Source organism: Oryza sativa, chromosome 9, assembly GCF_034140825.1.
Source record: "Oryza sativa Japonica Group chromosome 9, ASM3414082v1".
NCBI lineage: Eukaryota > Viridiplantae > Streptophyta > Magnoliopsida > Poales > Poaceae > Oryza > Oryza sativa.
The window spans coordinates 24,332,051-24,351,411 of record NC_089043.1 but is presented as its reverse complement, the minus strand read 5'-3'; the positions used below and the strand labels follow the sequence as shown (position 1 = coordinate 24,351,411).

At 44.4% G+C, this 19,361-nt stretch overlaps 1 protein-coding gene and 1 long non-coding RNA gene across 3 annotated transcripts; one reads left to right on the top strand and one right to left on the bottom strand.

The window, feature by feature from the left end:
* Positions 1–8,265: 8,265 nt before the first annotated feature.
* On the bottom strand, positions 8,266–18,092 carry LOC107277245 (uncharacterized). The gene is made up of 12 exons (XM_066304384.1): positions 17,736–18,092; positions 15,140–15,171; positions 14,365–14,459; positions 12,835–13,000; positions 12,178–12,235; positions 12,055–12,102; positions 11,652–11,842; positions 11,414–11,536; positions 9,827–9,942; positions 9,192–9,275; positions 8,857–9,107; positions 8,266–8,678 (listed from the first exon to the last, which is right to left on the bottom strand). Exons 1-12 carry the CDS (start codon positions 18,090–18,092, stop codon positions 8,469–8,471), a joined length of 1,731 nt encoding a protein of 576 aa, XP_066160481.1. The 3' UTR covers positions 8,266–8,468.
* LOC4347549 (uncharacterized) lies at positions 17,196–19,333 on the top strand. Of its 2 annotated transcripts, XR_010735215.1 has the most exons (5): positions 17,196–17,599; positions 17,734–17,798; positions 17,929–18,095; positions 18,673–18,900; positions 19,006–19,333. It is a non-coding gene; the product is annotated as an uncharacterized lncRNA (long non-coding RNA). The 2 variants fall into 2 exon arrangements; XR_010735214.1 differs by having other exon boundaries at positions 17,196–17,798.
* The last annotated feature ends 28 nt before the right edge of the window (positions 19,334–19,361 follow it).

The window sequence follows — 19,361 nt, the reverse complement described above, 5'->3', positions numbered from 1 at the left end:
ATATTTGCAGTATCCTCTCTCTCTATACTATCCAACACAGGAAGATGACGGCGACGCTGGCCCCGACTGGGCGACGATGAGCACACTATTGAGCGCGCCGTAAACGCCGAGCATGACGTGCGCGGCGGCGCCCCCGAGCGCGAGCGCCACGCCAAGCGCCTTGCGCGCCGCGTCCGCCAGTTCGCGGTCCTCGCGGACGCTGGCGTCGACGGCGAGCAAGCAACCCGGAGCCGGTAACTTTTCTGTACCCGGCCGGCTCGTCAAGTCGTCATCCTTTGAGCTCTCTCGCTTTGTCTGCCGTTTTGATCAACTTGTTTTGTTTTCTTTCCCTCCCGTCTTTGAATATCTGCTCATCTTATCTTTGACGCTGCTTCGTTTTACGTGCTAGGAAGTGAGGGTTCCCGAACACAGCATTAGAAGTTCGAGGAAGCACAAATTTTTAATTTGCGGTATCAAACTTCATTCAAGAAACAATTTGTTTGATCTTGTCCTTTAGCATCTCTCTCCAATTGATGTCATCTGCAACTGGTGGCTCAATATTTATGATCGGAAGCACACAAGTTTTGATCTACACACAAAATTACCGATATTTTTCCTTTATAAACCCTGGTTTCATGAATTATCGCTTTAGCAATTACAACTGATATCTGTCACTAACTATTATCTCTCTCATGTTCACTGAATATCCAGTATTAACTCCTCCCTTTAGGCCGTGTTTAGTTGCAAATTTTTTCTTCAACCTTCCAACTTTTCCATCACATCAAAACTTTCCTACACACATAAACTGTTGAAAATATGGTCATAAATCGGCATATTTTAATCCAAAATGTTAAGACAATAATCATGGCATAAACAGTGTAGGGTGATCTAGTGACAACATGTAACATAACCAGTAGCATACTAAATGCATCATGCGCATCATGAATATCAGGAACAAGAACATAGCAGTAACGCAGTAGCATACTAAAGACATCATGAATATCAGGAACAAGAACATAGTAGTAACGCAGTAGCATGCTAAAGGCATCATGAATATCAGGAACAAGAACATAGCAGTAACGCAGTAGCATGCTAAAGGCATCATGAATAACAGGAACAGGAACATAGCAGTAAAGCGCTAACAACAGAAACAGGAGAAAGATATACCCCGAGAATGGCCCTCCGCTAGATTGTGAGGCAGAATTGCCTCCGTTGATGTTGTTGTTCGCGGCACTGACTCCAGCTCCTGGCGCACCACCTCCGGCGGCTCCAGCTCCAGGCGCGCCATCTCCTCCAGCAGCAGCAGCAGCGCCGGCTCTAGGCGCAGACATGGTGGGCGAGGACGAGCAGTCGTGTGGGAAGCACTCCCTAAAAACCTGATCACCCGCCTACTCGGTGCAGATCTCAGGCGAAGGTGTGGTTCCGGAGGCCCTGCTCCTTCCAATCTCTCGTGCATGCAAGCGATCAGAAGCGAGGAGGCGAGAACAGCACAGGCGCGGAGGAGGAGGAACTAACACCCGGGAAAGAAGCAAGCGGATCGTTCTGATCGGACTCGCAGCCTCCTTATCTATCAGGAGAGAGGCAGTCGTGGGAACGTGGGATCGTGGACACGCTGTTGCGGAGGCAGTCCTGGGAACGTGGGTTCGTGGTTGCAAAAGAGTAGCGACGTGACGCATGCACGCCCGTGTGGGATCGTGGACACGCTGTTGCGGAGGCAGTCCTGGGAACGTGGGTTCGTGGTTGCAAAAGAGTAGCGACGTGACGCATGCACGCCCGCCCGCTACGCCTCGCCTCGCCCACGCCCACGGCCTCGGCCCGGCCTGGCGCGCGCGCGCGCGCGTGGGGCCTTCCGACCCCCTACCTCAACCAGTCAACAGGGAGCCTCCAATAACTCCCTATTTAGGTTGAGATATTCCTCGCTTAAATCCTGATGTGGTATTATTATCCTTAACACTTATTATGGGCCTTTGAGATTTAATAGGATAAATTGGGCCTAGCCCAATTATTCTAACAATCCCCACTAAATTTCAAGGCTCATAAGAAATGTTCTCAAGGTTGTGCCTGTTCGATATACCAGGGTTTTGGTGAAGACTGTTAAGTTGAACTTCCACCTAGGAAATGAGCTACATCAGACCAAAACTGAACAATGGACTATGCCTTGAATTGTCTGTTTTGTGTGATCAGGTTTCACTCAGACCCTTGACTGGTACTGGGCTGCCGTTCGCATCCCCTTTGTTTGGAGCATATAAGTCAAACTCCAGGCCTTTCATGAGTATCTAGAGATCGCCCAAACCTCATAGACTGTGACTAGCAGTCGAACTCATATAGGTGTGTTCCTTCCGAGATGTTCTGTAGGTCAACATCTCTGCTTGGAAAAGCCACTCGGATCACATTAAGGCATGAGCCATCCTACCATGCAGGAAAGAAGAGAAGTACATCATGAAAATAAGCCCTTTTCAAGGGTCTCTTCTCTCAGTCACACAATAGTTTGTTTCGCCATCCAAATTCACGGGATCTCCAATCACAATGGACAGGTTTCCACTATTGTGCAACCTTTGGTGGGTATCAAGCCCATTTCCCTCGATGCACTGTCTATCACATTACGTGGTAGCCCCTTGGTAAACTGATTTGCCAGATTTCTAGCCGTTTGGACATAGTCCAATGCTATCACTCTGGAGTTTTTTTGCTTTCTGACAGATTTCAGTCTTCTCTTGATATGCCTAGATGACTTCATGTTGTCCTTTGAACTGTTCACTTTAATAATCACTGTTTGATTATCACAGTTCATTAAGATAGCTGGCACTGGTTTTTCAACTACCGGCAAATCCATCAGGAGTTCACGAAGCCACTCGGCCTCAACTGTCGCAGTATCTAGTGCTGTAAGTTCTGCTTCCATTGTTGACCTCGTTAAGATGGTCTGCTTGCAAGACTTCCAGAAAACAGCGCCACCTCCAAGTGTGAACACATATCCACTTGTGGCTTTTATCTCATCAGCATCAGATATCCAGTTTGAGTCACTATACCCTTCTAGTACTTTTGGATATCCGGTATAGTGAATTCCATAGCTCATAGTGCCCTTTAGATAGCGCATTACTCTTTCCAGAGCCTGCCAATGATCATCTCCCGGATTTGAGACAAACCGGCTCAGCTTGCTTACAGCAAATGAGATGTCAGGCCTCGTTGCACTAGCCAAGTACATCAATGAACCAATGATTTGAGAGTATCTCAGTTGATCCCTTGCTATTCTTCGGTTTTTCCTTAATAGCACGCTGGGATCATAAGGAGTAGGAGCTAGCTTGCAGTCACTATATCCAAAGCGACTCAAAACCTTGTCCACATAGTGGGATTGCACAAGTGTAATCCCACCCTCATCTTCTCTTTGTAGTTTGATGTTAAGAATAACATCAGCCTCTCCCAAATCCTTCATTTCAAAACTCTTGGACAGATAGTCCTTGACCTCCTCAATCACATTGAGGCTGGTCCCAAAGATCAATATGTCATCGACATATAAGCACAAGATCACTCCTTCTCCCCCACCATAGCGATAGTACACACATTTGTCAGCTTCGTTCACGACAAAGCCTGCAGATGTAAGTGTGGTGTTAAACTTCTCATGCCATTGCTTAGGTGCTTGCTTGAGGCCATACAAGGATTTCAACAGTTTACACACCATTCCCTCCTGACCTTCTAGTACATACCCGTCTGGTTGATCCATATAGATCTCCTCCTCTAGCTCTCCGTTTAGGAAAGCTGTCTTAACGTCCATCTGATGGACGAGAAGACCATGAGAGGCTGCCAGAGCAAGTAGTACTCGAATCGTGGTCAAGCGAGCAACTGGTGAGTATGTGTCAAAGAAATCCTCGCCTTCCTTTTGGGTATAACCCTTGGCCACAAGCCTTGCCTTGTACTTTTCAATTGTACCATTAGGCCTAAGCTTTTTCTTGAAAACCCATTTGCATCCTACGGGCTTGCACCCATATGGACGCTCAACGACTTCCCAAGTACCATTAGACATAATCGAGTCCATCTCACTGCGTACTGCTTCCTTCCAGTAGTCAGCGTCAGGAGATGAATATGCCTCTTCTATGGTTCTTGGAGTGTCATCCACGAGGTATACAATGTAGTCATCTCCAAAGGATTTTGCAACCCTTTGTCTCTTACTCTTACGAGTATCTACAATGTTGTCCTCCTCAGGATTTTCCTCAGGCATTTGATCATTGTGTTCTATCGGTGCAAAGTGCTCATGGGGCATGACAGTTTCTTGACTAGAGGTGCTAGGTGTATGTTTCATGGGAAATTCATTCTCAAAGAATGTAGCATCTCTGGACTCAATAATTGTACCAACATGCATGTCGGGTACTCCAGAGTTTACTATTAAGAATCTATAACCCACACTGTGAATAGCATAACCAAGGAACACACAATCAACAGTATTTGGTCCAAATTTCCGCTTTTTGGCTATAGGTACATTTACCTTGGCCAAACAGCCCCATGTTCGTAGGTATGAGAGATTTAATTTCTTCCTTTCCCATTCCTCGAACGGTGTTACTTCCTTATGCTTCATTGGAATTTTATTCAGGACATGACACGCAGTCAAAACTGCCTCACCCCACCATTCCTTGGAAAGCCCCGCAGTGTCTAACATGGCATTCACCATCTCAGTTAGAGTACGGTTCTTTCTTTCAGCCACCCTATTTGATTGGGGTGAATAGGGAGGCGTCCTCTCATGAATAATTCCAAACTCTTCGCAAAAGGATGCAAACTCATTGGAAAAATACTCCCCACCTCTATCAGACCTCAACCGTTTGATTTTCCTTTCAAGTTGGTTTTCTACCTCAGCTTTATAGGTCTTAAAGTAATGCAATGCTTCATCCTTTGTTTTCAATAGATACACATAACAAAATCTAGTGCAATCATCTATCAGTGTCATGAAATATTTCTTTCCCCCTTTAGTCAACACGCCGTTCATTTCGCACAAATCGGAATGAACAAGTTCTAGAGGTGCCAAATTCCTCGCCTCAGATGCCTTATGAGGCTTGCGAGGTTGTTTCGATTGAACACAAGTATGGCACTTGGAACCTTTGACCAAAGTGAATTTTGGAATTAAACTCATGTTAGCTAAGCGCGTCATACAACCGAAATTCACATGACAGAGTCGCGAATGCCACACATTAGACTCATCATTCTCGCTAATATGGTTCACAGCATTATGATTATTACACATGTCATTCAAAGAAAAGCGGAACAAGCCTCCGCTGTCATAACCTTTTCCAACAAAAGTCCCATATTTAGATATGACACATTTATTGGACTCAAACACAAGTCTAAAACCTTCTCTACACAATAGAGAGCCGCTAACAAGATTCTTCTTTATTGAAGGGACATGCTGCACGTTCTTCAGCTGCACGGTTTTTCCCGAAGTAAACTTCAGATCGACCGTACCAACACCATGAACAGCCACAAGCGACCCGTTTCCCATCAACAAGGAGGAACCTCTCCCGACCTGATAAGAAGAAAACAGAGAAATGTCAGCACATACATGAATATTAGCACCAGTATCCACCCACCAATCAGGTGGTGGAAAATAGAGAGAACTGTAGGTAATATTTTACCGTACCCCGATGTTCCTCCGCCCTCGCTAATGACCATGTTGGCAGACTTCCTGTCTTTGCGCTCAGGACAGTCCTTGGCCCAATGCCCAGACTTGCCACACACAAAGTAGTCTCCCTTTGCCTTTCCCTTGCCTTTCTTCTTAAAGTTGGTTGCAGCCTTGGGTTTGACATTAGGCTTGACTTTCTTGTTGTTGTGGGATGCATGAGGGTTCTTCTTCTGTACCATATTGGCACTAGAACCTCCCTCAACCTTTTTGCCCCGGACATCCTTTGCCATCGCCTTCTCCTCAACACCCATAGAGCCAATGAGATCAGAAACACTGAACTCTTGTCTCTTGTGCTTTACAGAAGTGGCAAAGTCCGACCAAGAAGGTGGCAATTTGGCAATAATGCCACTCGCCACAAACTTGTCCGGCAACTCACAGTTGTTGTTCTCAAGTTCGTTAGCCAGCATCTGAATCTCATGAGCTTGTTCTACTACAGAACGATCATCGACTATCTTGTAGTCATAGAACTGCTCCATGACATACAGCTCACTGCCGGCGTCAGAAACTCCGAACTTGGCCTCAAGTGCATCCCACATGTCCTTCCCGGAAGGCATGTGCATGTACACGTCCACTATGTTGTCAGCGAGTACACTGATCAATGCTCAACGGAACAGGCAATCCGAAGCCTCGAACTTAGCCTCTTCCTCAGGAGAAAGAGGTGGTTCACTTCGTTTGCCCCGTGAAACATAGAAGCACTGCATCGCTGTCAACCACAATAGTGCACGTGCTTTCCATCTCTTATAGTTAGAACCATCAAAAGCATGTGGTTTTAGTGCAGCAGCAAAGCCAACTACCGAAAATGACCTATCAGGTTTTTGGATTGTCGGAAATATGGTAATAAATCGGCATATTTTAATCCAAAATGTTAAGACAATAATCATGGCATAAACAGTGTAGGGTGATCTAGTGACAACATGTAACATAACCAGTAGCATACTAAATGCATCATGTGCATCATGAATATCAGGAACAAGAACATAGTAGTAACGCAGTAGCATGCTAAAGGCATCATGAATATCAGGAACAGGAACATAGCAGTAAAGCGCTAACAACAGGAACAGGAGAAGGATATACCCCGAGAATGGCCCTCCGCTGGATTGTGAGGCAGAATTGCCTCCGTTGATGTTGTTGTTCACGGCACCGGCTCCAGCTCCTGGCGCACCACCTCCGGCGGCTCCAGCTCCAGGCAGAATGGCCCTCCGCTGGATTGTGAGGCAGAATTGCCTCCGTTGATGTTGTTGTTCGCGGCACCGGCTCCAGCTCCTGGCGCACCACCTCCGGCGGCTCCAGCTCCAGGCGCGCCATCTCCTCCAGCAGAAGCAGCAGCGCCGGCTCCAGGCGCAGACATGGTGGGCGAGGACGAGCAGTCGTGCATCTCTCGTGCGCGCAAGCGATCAGAAGCGAGGAGGCGAGAACAGCACAGGCGCGGAGGAGGAGGAACTAACACCCGGGAAAGAAGCAAGCGGATCGTTCTGATCGGACTCGCGACCTCCTTATCTATCAGGCCTCCTTATCTATCAGGAGAGAGGCAGTCGTGCATCTCTCGTGCGCGCAAGCGATTAGAAGCGAGGAGGCGAGAACAACACAGGGCAGTGCATCTCTCGTGCGCGCAAGCGATTAGAAGCGAGGAGACGAGAACAGCACAGGGCAGTCATGGGAACGTAGGATCGTGGACGCGCTGTTGCGGAGGCAGTCGTGGGAACGTAGGATCGTGGACGCGCTGTTGCGGAGGCAGTCGTGGGAACGTGGGTTCGTGGTTGCAAAAGAGTAGCGACGTGACGTACGCCCGCCACGCCTCGCCCTGGCCCGGCGCGCGCACGCGCGTGGGGCCTTCCGACCCCCACCTCAACTAGTCAACAGGGAGCCTCCAATAACTCCCTATTTAGGTTGAGATATTCCTCGCTTAAATCCTGAGGTGGTATTATTATCCTTAACACTTATTATGGGCCTTTGAGATTTAATAGGATAAATTGGGCCTAGCCCAATTATTCTAACATAAACTTCCAACTTTTCCGTCACATCGTTCCAATTTCAACCAAACTTTTAATTTTGGTGTGAACTATAAACACACCCTAACAGTCGATATGTAGTGCTAATTTTAGTCGCAACAGGTCCTACAGCTTTCTCATTGAACACTAGCCAGGGGAATGGAATCTTGGCTTCTTTTCCATTGACTTGAACACTTGGAAACAACTATTTTCCACTTTTAGATTTAGTATTTAACTATTTATCATCCATATCTCAATGACATGTGGGTCCACATGTATCTATGGCATGTGAGTCCAGTGGTAAATAGTTAATTGCCACATCTAGAAGTGGCGAATAGTTAAATATACCAGGACGAAAGAATGAGGTAAAAACTAACAACCAGGGATGAGAAAGCATATTATCCCAATAGTATAGTTGAGCCAACTGCAGAATTAAACTAGTGGCCAACCATTAACCAATAGATCACAGATTGCTATTTTTGATAATGCCACACTGTGTTGGATTCCCTATTGACAACGGTAAGCAGTAGTTCTGGCATGGAAAAATAATTGGCACTACATCGGTACAAGTAGATAGAGGTCGGCATGGATGTCTGACTCCGATCAGTCAATCGAATCCAACAAAAGCACACGGACTCGTGCAAACGCCCAAATTATCATGGGTCTCACAGCACCAAACGTTGTAATAAATTTGTCCGAGAGTTAAACCGCAGATGCAGCATTTGTAAATCTACATATTGAATTCTAGACAAAAGTTACACCTTCAACGGTGGTTAGTCCTCTACTCTCACCGCTCATTCCCTATTTCCACTGCCTCATGTTCAGCACCGTCCACCCCTCACTCAAGTCATATCGATATATAGGTCATCCATGTAATCCACTAAGTTGGGGAAAAGGAATGAGTCATCCAGTTCCATGTCATGATCTGCAGTATGCTTCTGATCAAAGCGTCCCTCTGCAGTAGATCCTGTCATGAAGCATTTCTCGCACAGATCTAAACCTGGTGCCTCACACTCCTTGCATGAGTATCTTCTCCCTTGGATTGGGAAGACCTGCAAAACAAACAAACAAACAGATCTATCCATTCAAACAGGCTGCTTTTAGATATAATTTAGATGGTAAGCTTTATTGAGACAAGGATCATGAACATCTGCCTCCTCAATAAATGCATTTAACAGCTGGTGCATATCTAGCCAAACCATAATAACTAAGTTTGGAATAAGAACGTACCCCGCAACCATCACAGCCCACCCCAACGTGGGTATGCAATATCTCTGAAGGTTTCCCTTTGCGAGTGCCTTCCTTCCTGCTTGGAACACCTGAACTTTTCTCTTGCCTTGAGTTATACAGTTCTTCGAAGCGATGTTTCAGAAAGTTCTTCAGATTTGAGCATACTGTAGGTTCAGCGGGATGTGGAGCTCCACAAAATTGGCATTCAAGTTCCTCTCCACCCACAGATGTTAAACATGGCATGCAGTAAACTGTTCATAAAACAATGTCAATTTTCCAACAGAAAAGAAGTAATAACATAGTTCTGCAATATTTTATCCTAAATTCGAGCTTACCATGGCCACAATTCAGGACCGATGGGTCAAACAAAAGTTCCTGGCAAATGAGACAAGCCACATCTTCCGATCTGATCCCGTCAACTACAAAAAACAGTGAGAATGAAGGAGATGGTCAGGCAAGAAACAACGAGAACTAGAGGATACCCCACACAGTAAATAAGGAAGGGGAAGTGGACACTGAAATAGCAGGCCTCTAAAGGAAACTTTTGCACTTGGCAGCCGGCAAAGTTCTTAACCCAAAATAGTTCGTGTTCAGCAGATCACATGGGAATTAAAGCAATAGAGGACACAAGTTGGAAGCAATAGCATATAGTACAAAAATGGGGAAATAGTAGGGTACGTGCGGGAGACGAGCGCCCCTGGTGCTCAACGGGTCAATGCAAATATTGCGAGAGAAGAACGTGCTAAGGCACAAGGTAGGGGGAAAGAGTAATTGTACAGTATGCACATGATGGTATAATTACTCTTTACCCCTGGTTCTTGTTCAGCTGGATGAACTTATACAATGCATCATGTAAGCTAGTTGCTGTCCAGCTAGATGAAATTGTAATGCATCATGTCAGCTAGTTGCTAAGGCGTAGAATGTCCTAATAATTCATAAATGTAGACGACTTTAAAGGTTGAATACTCACCTTCATCTGCATTTCCCTTACCAGGGTGCAGGATTGAAATCACGCAACCAATAAGATTGCAGGTCCTCGAGACATGTAATGCGCCAGGCATAAACGGCAGAATATATGCCCACAAGCTGCAGCAGCACAAAACACATGGTAACTGAGATTGTGCAACAAAATTGCAGCTAGATTAGCAGTTTAGAACCTCATACACGTGACCACAGGATTGGAGATAACGCCCCTGCATAACAAAAGGAATCCAATTTGAGTGTTCGAATCCCCCCAACATGTATGATCGATGCAGAATATAACAACCAAACTTACATGCATATTACACAGAAAAACCAATGTTATTCGTCGTCGTCGTCGTCGTCCTCCTCCTCCTCCTCCTCCCCCACCTCCTCCTCCTCCTCCTCTTCCCCCACCTCCTCCTCCTCCTCCCCTCCTCCAGGAATGGGACGGTCACGGGGGGCGGGGTTCTCCTCCCTGCTCGCCATGACGCCGCCGGCGACGATGGCGGCCTCCGCTCGCTCAGGCGCGACGGGGTCTTCCTCCCTCCCTGCCATGATCCTCCCGCAGCAGCCGGCGACGGGCTCACCTCCGCTTCTCCGGCGATGGGGGCTTTGCTTGGGGTGGGGGAGGAGGCGGCGCTTGGAGTTGGAGGCGTGAGGACTGAGGAGGAGAGACGGGAGGAGGACATGTGGGTCCCCATTGCAGAAGCCACTTGGGCCGGCCCATTCCATTCTGCGCCTGGGCCGAACCACTAGTTTTGTTCGCGTTGGATTGTCAAGCCCAAGCTCCAGTTTGATGCACAGGAGTTTCCATCACTTTATAAATATTTGCCACTTTTTAAACTTTTATAAGATGTGGCAATTAAGGATTTGTCACTCGTAGTCTATAACATGTGGACTCTCATTTGTCTATGACATGTGGACCCTCATTTATCTATAATATGTGAGTCCAACAACAAATTCTTAAGTGTCACTTGTAAGAGTCGCAGATAGTTAATTTATCTTGCTGCGAAGTGCCTTGTCCTGGTTTGAAGAAGTGACTCCTAAAATGGTTGCATTATTATTGTTATTACTCCCTCCGTTTCAGGTTATAAGATGTTAAACTACTCTAAGTTGACTAACTCTATAAAAAAAATAGTAATATTTACAACACCAACATAGTTTCATTAAATCTATAATTGAATAAATTTTCATAATATATTAGTCTTGGGTTAAAAATATTACTACTTTTTTCTACAAAATTAGTCAAACTTAGAGTAGTTTGACTTTGACCAAAGTCAAAACATATAACCTGAAACAAAGGGAGTATTATTTTTGAAACAGAAGAGCATTAATGGACCATGGGCAAATCACACAACAAATAGTGTCATCCCTCCATTATGTGTGATCTCCACACCAGCATACAGCAATTACCAAACAGAAAGAAGGAGACGAGCTAGTACAGTTTTTAACTAGACGAAAAGAACAACTAAAACTACTTGATCCCATGATCTTCCCATTCTTTGTTCTTCCAGCCACAAAAACCTGTCTCTTCCTCTGCTTCAGTTCCTCCAGTCGATTCCCTGTTTCCTTCCTTTGCTGATTTGTCTCACACCTCCAGCCGTCTTCTATCAAAGTTCCAGCCATACTTGGAATTATATAATCTCTTTTGCAACCTGCTTTAGCAAGTCGAAGTGTCGAACCCACATTGTAGACTTCTTTGGCCTTCCACCGACCTCTGCAAAATTGACCAGGATGAAATCCAGTGACACATATAGTATATCAATTCTATTGGATGTGAGATCATCTTATGCTCAAAACATGCTTTATTTCTAACTTCCCATATTGCCCACAGTGTGGCTGCAATCCCCACTGCAACTAGTTGTTTCTTCTTTTTGTCAAATTCATTTAACCAAGCTTCCAACAAGTGTTGAATGCTATTGATCTTTTCAAGTCCAAAAGCACTTGCAATCACATTGCAAGCAAATCTAGCCAGTGGACAAGACACAAACAAGTGATCTACTGTTTCATTTGCTGAGCGAAACTGGCATACAATAATACAAAAATGGTTGCATTATTGTATGCTGATTGCTGAACTAGCTGCTGTACTTCTACTCGAGAGATCAGAGATGTCCCCTAAGGCAAGAACAAACGAAAATACTCATGCCCACACCATACCACTTGTAATGTTTTACTCAAGCCCACTCCATACCACTTGTACAATGCTTCGATCTCTCTATGATATTTGGCTGTTACCTTGTCCCTCCTTATTTTCAAAGTGGATGTTAGCAAACCATTATCCACCTGAATACAAAAAAAAAAAAGTACTGTCAAACTTGATAGCAAGAAAAGCTATATAATTACTAGGTGAAAACTTACCGTAAATGATTCGTTAACAATTAGAATAGGGCTGATTTGGAAGGAGCAACCCATCATCCTGGCATTTATATATTAACAAAACATTCAACATGGCTCTAATTAAATCAACATATATAAACTACACACCCTTCCTCTCCGACTACGACATGCCACCATACCTAAAACCCTGTATTGGTATGGGAGACTGGGAGTACGAGACTCGTAACTCGTAAGGTTTTTAATTCGCACATATCAACAACAAATTACACAGTCCTACTCTGTCCTTCAATGTTTAAAAAATCATGTCTCAGGTGATAGATTTAACTCCAATGTGATTGTGAGTTGTGACCCATCATAAAATCAGCAAAAGTTCTCTAGACTATTAGGCTAGAGAAATCAGAGCTCATAAGAAACAGGAGAGAAATAGTTCTCAGCTCATTACATACAAAGTTCCAAAACTTATCCTTTGGCTTCCCATCAAGAATAGGCTTTCTTTTAGCCATTGCTAGAACCTCATCATTGCTACAACTATGATGTTTACAATAAGCAAGTGTTATCTGTGACCTGCAGCATTATGTCTTTACCAAGATATATAATCTGATGTGCATTTCTACCCAAAAATGTGTTCACCTTGACCCAAACAACTGTTTACAGCTCAATTTAATTTATAGTTAAAACTTGGCATCAGTAAACTGGAAAAAATGATCCTTGTAATATCCCTTCATCACTTGAGGTCCTCTGACTTTCACAACCCCCTTTGAACCATCTGCGAGAACCTCACTATTCTCTATGCTCACTACCTTGATTTCCGTGTGCTTTACTGGGTACCAACTGTGCCAAGAACCTGCAATGTGGCATGAACTACATATCTTAGTATTATCATAAGCTATACATAGAAAATAGTATAAATGATGAGAAGTAATGCAAATATGCCAGGAATACAATAGGGACTCCCTTCTTTATGCATTCCACAGGCCATGTATGCTTCCAGATACAAGTCTACTAGTGTAGTAAGATCAAATGTTTGATGATGAGTAAATCTACCAAGGAGAGGATGTTAATAATATCAATGTTCATTGTTGAAGGAAAATGGCCTCTCAGAAGAATTTGTTTCCATTTATGGTGAGTAAATTTGCAAGGACAGACTATGAATGATATATGAATTCATTGTTTAAGGACGAAATTGCCACTGAGAAGAATATGCTTTAAAATACATAAAATTGTGACCTTTTTTTCCCGTTTCTATGGAAGCACACCATGTATCAAAGAACAAAATACTAATGAAGGCATGAATATTTAACAAAGAACTTTATTAAATGATATACATCTAACTCAAAAAATTGTCCACATGCATTGGAAGACTTCCACCACCGCTAATACCAGACAGCAAGTTACCACAGAACCCAGAGTTTATATTTGTAATCAACATTAAGGAAACTCCCTTCACACTAAGTACTTACACAAGGATTATCAATGTCACACAGAAACAGGTGCATGGGGATAAGTAAAAGTACCTTTGGAATCCCAATTGCAGAATGGATTTTCTTGAATACTAACTTCTTTGCCAGATTATGCAAAGACCACAGAAGTGCAGCAACAATTCTTGCCAATAGCCAATTGACCATATGCACAATAAATGATGGTTTGACGGGATTGCTCAATAGGACTATTCCCTTTCCAATGGAAGAGAAGGAGATAATTAGAAGAAAGTTGGATCTTAGTGGTAAAGAATCATGCTACACCTACAAGTAGAATTCATGGGATAGAAATTTCTGGATCATAAGGTCATCATATATGAGACAGAGGATATATGAGACAGATTATGCAAACGTATCTTGATAAGTGCAAGAGCAGCCAATTTTCGAGCATTTGAACTGGAAGATATGTGTCTCTGAATTGAGACTTACAAAGTGGAGAAGAAACATCAGAAAATGGATAAAGGAGCAATCATTAAACATTACCAGTTTGCAAGAAAATGCCAGCATCAAGGACAAAAAAGAATGTTGCCTACACTGATTGGGTGCTTCCTATAAAATTAGTTAGAGCTTATGCCATTGAACAGAAACAATAGATGGATAAAATATAGATTATGCATCTTGCATGGTGCCACATTGAGGATACTAGTGAACTGAAGTAAATGTTACATCTCTGATACAATTTCATGTATAATACAATATGGAAGCAGTTCATCGTAATAGAAGAACTAACCTGTAGAGAGTCTCATAGACCAGTGGTACTGATACAGTGTATTGAGGTTGGTACCGTTGCAAAACTTCCTATCAATAGAGTAGAAGTCAAAACACCTGAACAACATCAGCATCTTCATAAGAAATAGAAAATAGTGACCAGAAAGGAGAATACTGTAAAGGGAAGGAACCCTATCATATCAAGTATGACACTTGGGTTTCCCTAAAGTAGATTAGAAGGTCTGGACCTGACGATTGTTACATTTGCTTATAATATATCAAACTCAACTTTGCAGCGTTCAGTAAGCTGCTAAAGAATAGTACAGCATTAGGTCATGTAATTGGTCGCAATAAATCCTTAATGACATCATAAGACCCTTGATGGTACTAACTATGACGATGCCTGAAATGTTACCTTCAGATACTTGACAATCATGTAAACATGTTGAATTCCATAAGCTAAGATGAAGTACTTGATAACACGTTCATACACATGCCATGGTGGAAGCATGCTTAGGAAACTATCACCAGGTACTGCTAATACTATCCCAGAAAGTTTTCATCTACAAACATAACTGCATAGAACTTAATTTGGATAGAAGAGGAACAGGGGTTCTGATGTTCACATGACAAGAAATCACATCAAGAAAAGTACAGTTTATATTTCAATATTACTTTCAGGTAAAAGAAGTGAATGTTACTGCTCTTTCGACCAGATGCAAGAGATTTCAGCAGATAAGCATCACTCCTTTTGGTGTTCCACTGGTATATAATAGTGTGGCAACTGGCAACATCACCTGAGTAAATGTTTCAAAGACAACCTGCTGACCTACAGGGAAAAAAAATAAAACAGATTATGATTATATAGCACATAGTTATGACAAGACACCATCAAAGGAACAAATAAAAGGTTCAAGTTGAATGTTTGAGTGTTGAACATGCAACGTAGCCAAAATTGCAGTTGCAAAGCATAATAGCACTATCACATGAAATGTCATTATCATTGTAAAAGAGAAAAAAATCCACAAGAATTAAATTATTGAGCAAGAGTTTTAGTCCCAAGAAACAAATTAGAAGCACAAGCGCTCATCTTTAAAAATAGCAGTCCCAAGAGACAGCGCTTGGGAGGAGGAGGCAGGTGCAATTAGCTCAGACCGCAAGAAACATAACTAAACAATCAAGCAAACCTTCAGACAGAATTTTGCAGAATAAGGATTAAGGAGTATATTTGCAATATTGTTATGCTGGCAGATCTATTAACTGTTTTGTAGTACTGGATGTCTATCTCAGTAAATTAAACCAATAAGTTTCTGTTATTCAATGCCAGAAATGAAGAAAATTACCAACAAGTAAAGGAGACTGCTGTCTGCTGGTGAGTAAAACCCCCAATTCATAACCTATACACTAGTGCACTAGAAGAGTACAATGAAAGATATGCAGATGAAATGTGGAAAGTAACTGCTGCACTTGTTTAAGAGTGGTATTCAACTGAGTCATAAATTTAGTGTGGCACCCCACCGGCAGTGGCGACCAAAGATTCAGTAAGAACTGATGGACCAATGAAATCCAGACCAGGATGTAATCAAGTTTCCATTTTCAGTTTGTTTGAAAGAACGGAACTGGAAAGAAAAATAAACATACTGTGCAGTTGCCTTGTGCAGTGAATACATTACCTTAATCCCAACCATTTGCACCCAATCGACATCAATATAAGTCGCTCAAGACATGCAAAGCAACAAAAGGAAAAAACAATCCACTCCTACTACCTGCAGAAGCGGCTTGTTCTAAGTAAAAAAATTTCTTTGCACTCATATGGTATCAGACCCTTTTCATCCCTCTTCGCTTGGTTTTCACATTCAAGTTCTGAATGACCAATAGTGCCACAGGAGCTAAAACGAACATGATGGAAATATCAAACATCCAAGAATTACACACAATTACATAAAAGTGAACAGCAGAGCACACCATGCTGGAGCCAAGAAGTGCAGATTGAGCTTTTCGGGTTTACAGTTTGCGGTCAGCAGACCTCCTTGTAGTGCTTATCCTGGCATCTGCCAGTCCCAGTTACAAGGAAGCCATAATATCATTGGCAAAAGTGCGTAAATAGACTAACCATAGGATGGCGTCTTCTAACACACAAGATTCCAGTGATGCTAGTATGCTACTTGGTGACTGGCAGAGTCCAAAATGAGCAGAAAGGTAGTTAGGCAAAGGCATTTTACAAAGTACTCCCCAACTCCCCAAGGTTAAACGGGGGTCATTGAACAGGATCAAGGAGAAAGTCATTGCAAAAGAGACAAATGACTAATGCTATGTTATACTAAAAGGTATTCCATCTGTGAAAATGCACTTGGCAGTGATGTTTCTGTCTGCATCCTTGAACTACACTCTAAATAAGAGGTGCATACTCTATCTGAAAGGATTATTTATTTATATTTTTAGCCTTAATTGAGTACAGTAATATAAAGAAGCCAAACTTACTCGAAACGCCACTTCTCCGGTTCTCCTCCATCCAACCAAAACAGGTAAAATCGAATCATAGATTCAGTGCGGCACCCAAGTCACCGTACTTGCAAATGCAAAAGCCATGGTGTTCTGAAGTACTCCTAGTTACCAAAATCTACTCTGCAAAATCCACTACACCAGAATCCCATACCTCTGCACCCGAAATCCTCGCGACGGCCACCACGCCACGACCATCTACACCGCCGCCGCCGCCTCCGTCTCGGGTCGCGGGGCGGTGGAGGTGCGGCGTGGCATGACGGCGGCGGAAGGCGGAGAGGGAAGACGGCGGCGGCGGCGGCGGCGAAGGCGGCGGCACACGGGGGTGGGGGCGGAGGCTGGGGTGGGAGTGGGCTAAATGGGCCGGGGGCCCAACAACAACAACAACAAGGCTCCCTCCAACCGAGCCCAGCGCCCGAGCTGCCAAATATAAGTCGGCGCCTTTCTTCTACAACGGCCAACCCGCGCTCCCTCCTTCCCTCTCCTCTCCTCTCCTCTCCTACTGCGCTCTGCTGCTTCTTGTTCCGCCATTGCCACGAGATCGAGCTCTTCTTGCTCCCCACCACGCGCCCTCGATCGCTTGAGCCCTCCCCGCCGGCGCCTCCACGATGGGTGACGACCACGACGACGGCCGCGCCTTCCCCTGCTCGCCCGAGACCACCCCACGTCGAGGCCGCCCGCGACCGCCACCGCCACCGCCACCGCGTCCGACCTTCGCCGCCGCCTCCGCTCGCCGGGGGTGTCATTCTTCCCAGGTTCACCTCCGCGCCGACGACTCGATTCATTTCTTCCCGATACGCCTTCGCGGCTCGCCCTCCGGATCAAGAATCAAGATCGTTCAAAGAACACAAAGAAAGATCACCTAACTCTTCCTCCCTGACTTCTTCAGACCGTCCCCATCGAGGCCGCCGCCGCCACCGCCGTCGCCCAGCGGGAGGAGTCGATTCCTTCCAGGTACGCCTCTGCCCCCACGGCTCCAGAGCCCCGCAGCGGCGAGACCGCGGTTCGCCCATTGTTCAACTTCAACATTGCCCTTACCCGAAGCCTTCTTCCCCTTCTTCTTCCATGGACGACGACGACGTAGGCCTCCGGGACGCGATCTTTTCCTGCGCCGAGACACACAGCTCCGGATGCAGCCTGGCCGAGCGCGATCCGTGTACCCTGCACTCGCCCGCCGCCGCCGCTCAGCGATGGTTCGATGGCATTATCTTCTTCCGCTAGCCATCCTGCTGTGTCTCCCCATTCCATCTGGTAACTCCTATTCTTTTACAGTTGAAAATTCTTAAATCACACTGATCTTTGTGAATTTGTGATTTGTTAATTTCAAAGATCATATATGAGGAAAAAAGTTACAAGATAGATTTAGGAAATTTCTTTAGTTCCTTCAGCACCAGATTTCTTAGCAGCGAAGAAGGATAATTCTTGTCCCCTCTTTTTATTTTTTGTTCTGTGATCTTTGGTTAAATGTTTGTTGCGTTTTGCAGAACTTGTGGTTCGTTTGTTAGAATCAAGTGCATTTTCCTTATCAATAATAGAATAATAGAATTCTGAAATCTAGCTCAATTATTTCCCAATACTCGAAGTCTGTAGTGTCAATGCCAAACATTACATGCAAGTAATTTAATCTTGCTTTTTTGTCTAGCACATAGTATCTATATATATGTTTCAGAAATTAATGTGTTAGTAGATATTAATGTTTCTCATTTGTTAATGTAATTTATGGTGTATATAAAACTATCTAGATCTTTGAACATTGTCTTCGCAATCACATCTTGTACATTTGTCTGTCGGCTTCCACCGAGTGCACTGATCAAGCGTGTACTTGCAGAGACTTATACGTTCCTTGGGGGAGTCCCCGAGGCCGCTAGAGAGCTAGAGGCGCATGGTCGCTTCAATCAGCTCGTCACGCAGATGCAGGTGGATATTGCTGCACGCGACGCCGCCGGATTCGTAGAGGTGGATCACGGCGCCGGCGCCGGATCTGGTATACTCAGATGGGCCGTCGGCAGCGTATTCGCCGTGTTCTGGGTGGCCCTTATCATCGGCCTCGTTGGGGGTAAGTGTTAATTCTCTGCAAATTCTAAGCCGAAATGAATGTTGTTTGCGCATGCAATGCTTTTTGAGTGTTTGCATGCTAAAATGTTCTGTGTTACATTATCAGGTGAGAAGGATCCAGTTCCAGCCGTACGAGCAGTGACTCGGTCTCCGCATGATATTACCCATCTGGGCCTATATCTGGCGGGTGCTCTTAGGACCTGACTATGTTGGGGATTACGCTGGATCAGCATGGTCTATCAGTAGCTGTTATTAGGACTTGACTCTGTTGGGGATAATTTTTCAGGACTTATTACCGTGTTGGATCAGTATGGTCTATCAGTACCTGTTATTAGGACCTGACTCTGTTGGGGATTTTTTCAGGACCTTTTATTAGGACCTGACTCTGTTGGGGATTTCCATTGGTTTATCAGTAGCTGTTGGGGATTTTTTCAGGACCTTGACTTCATTAGTTCCAAATTT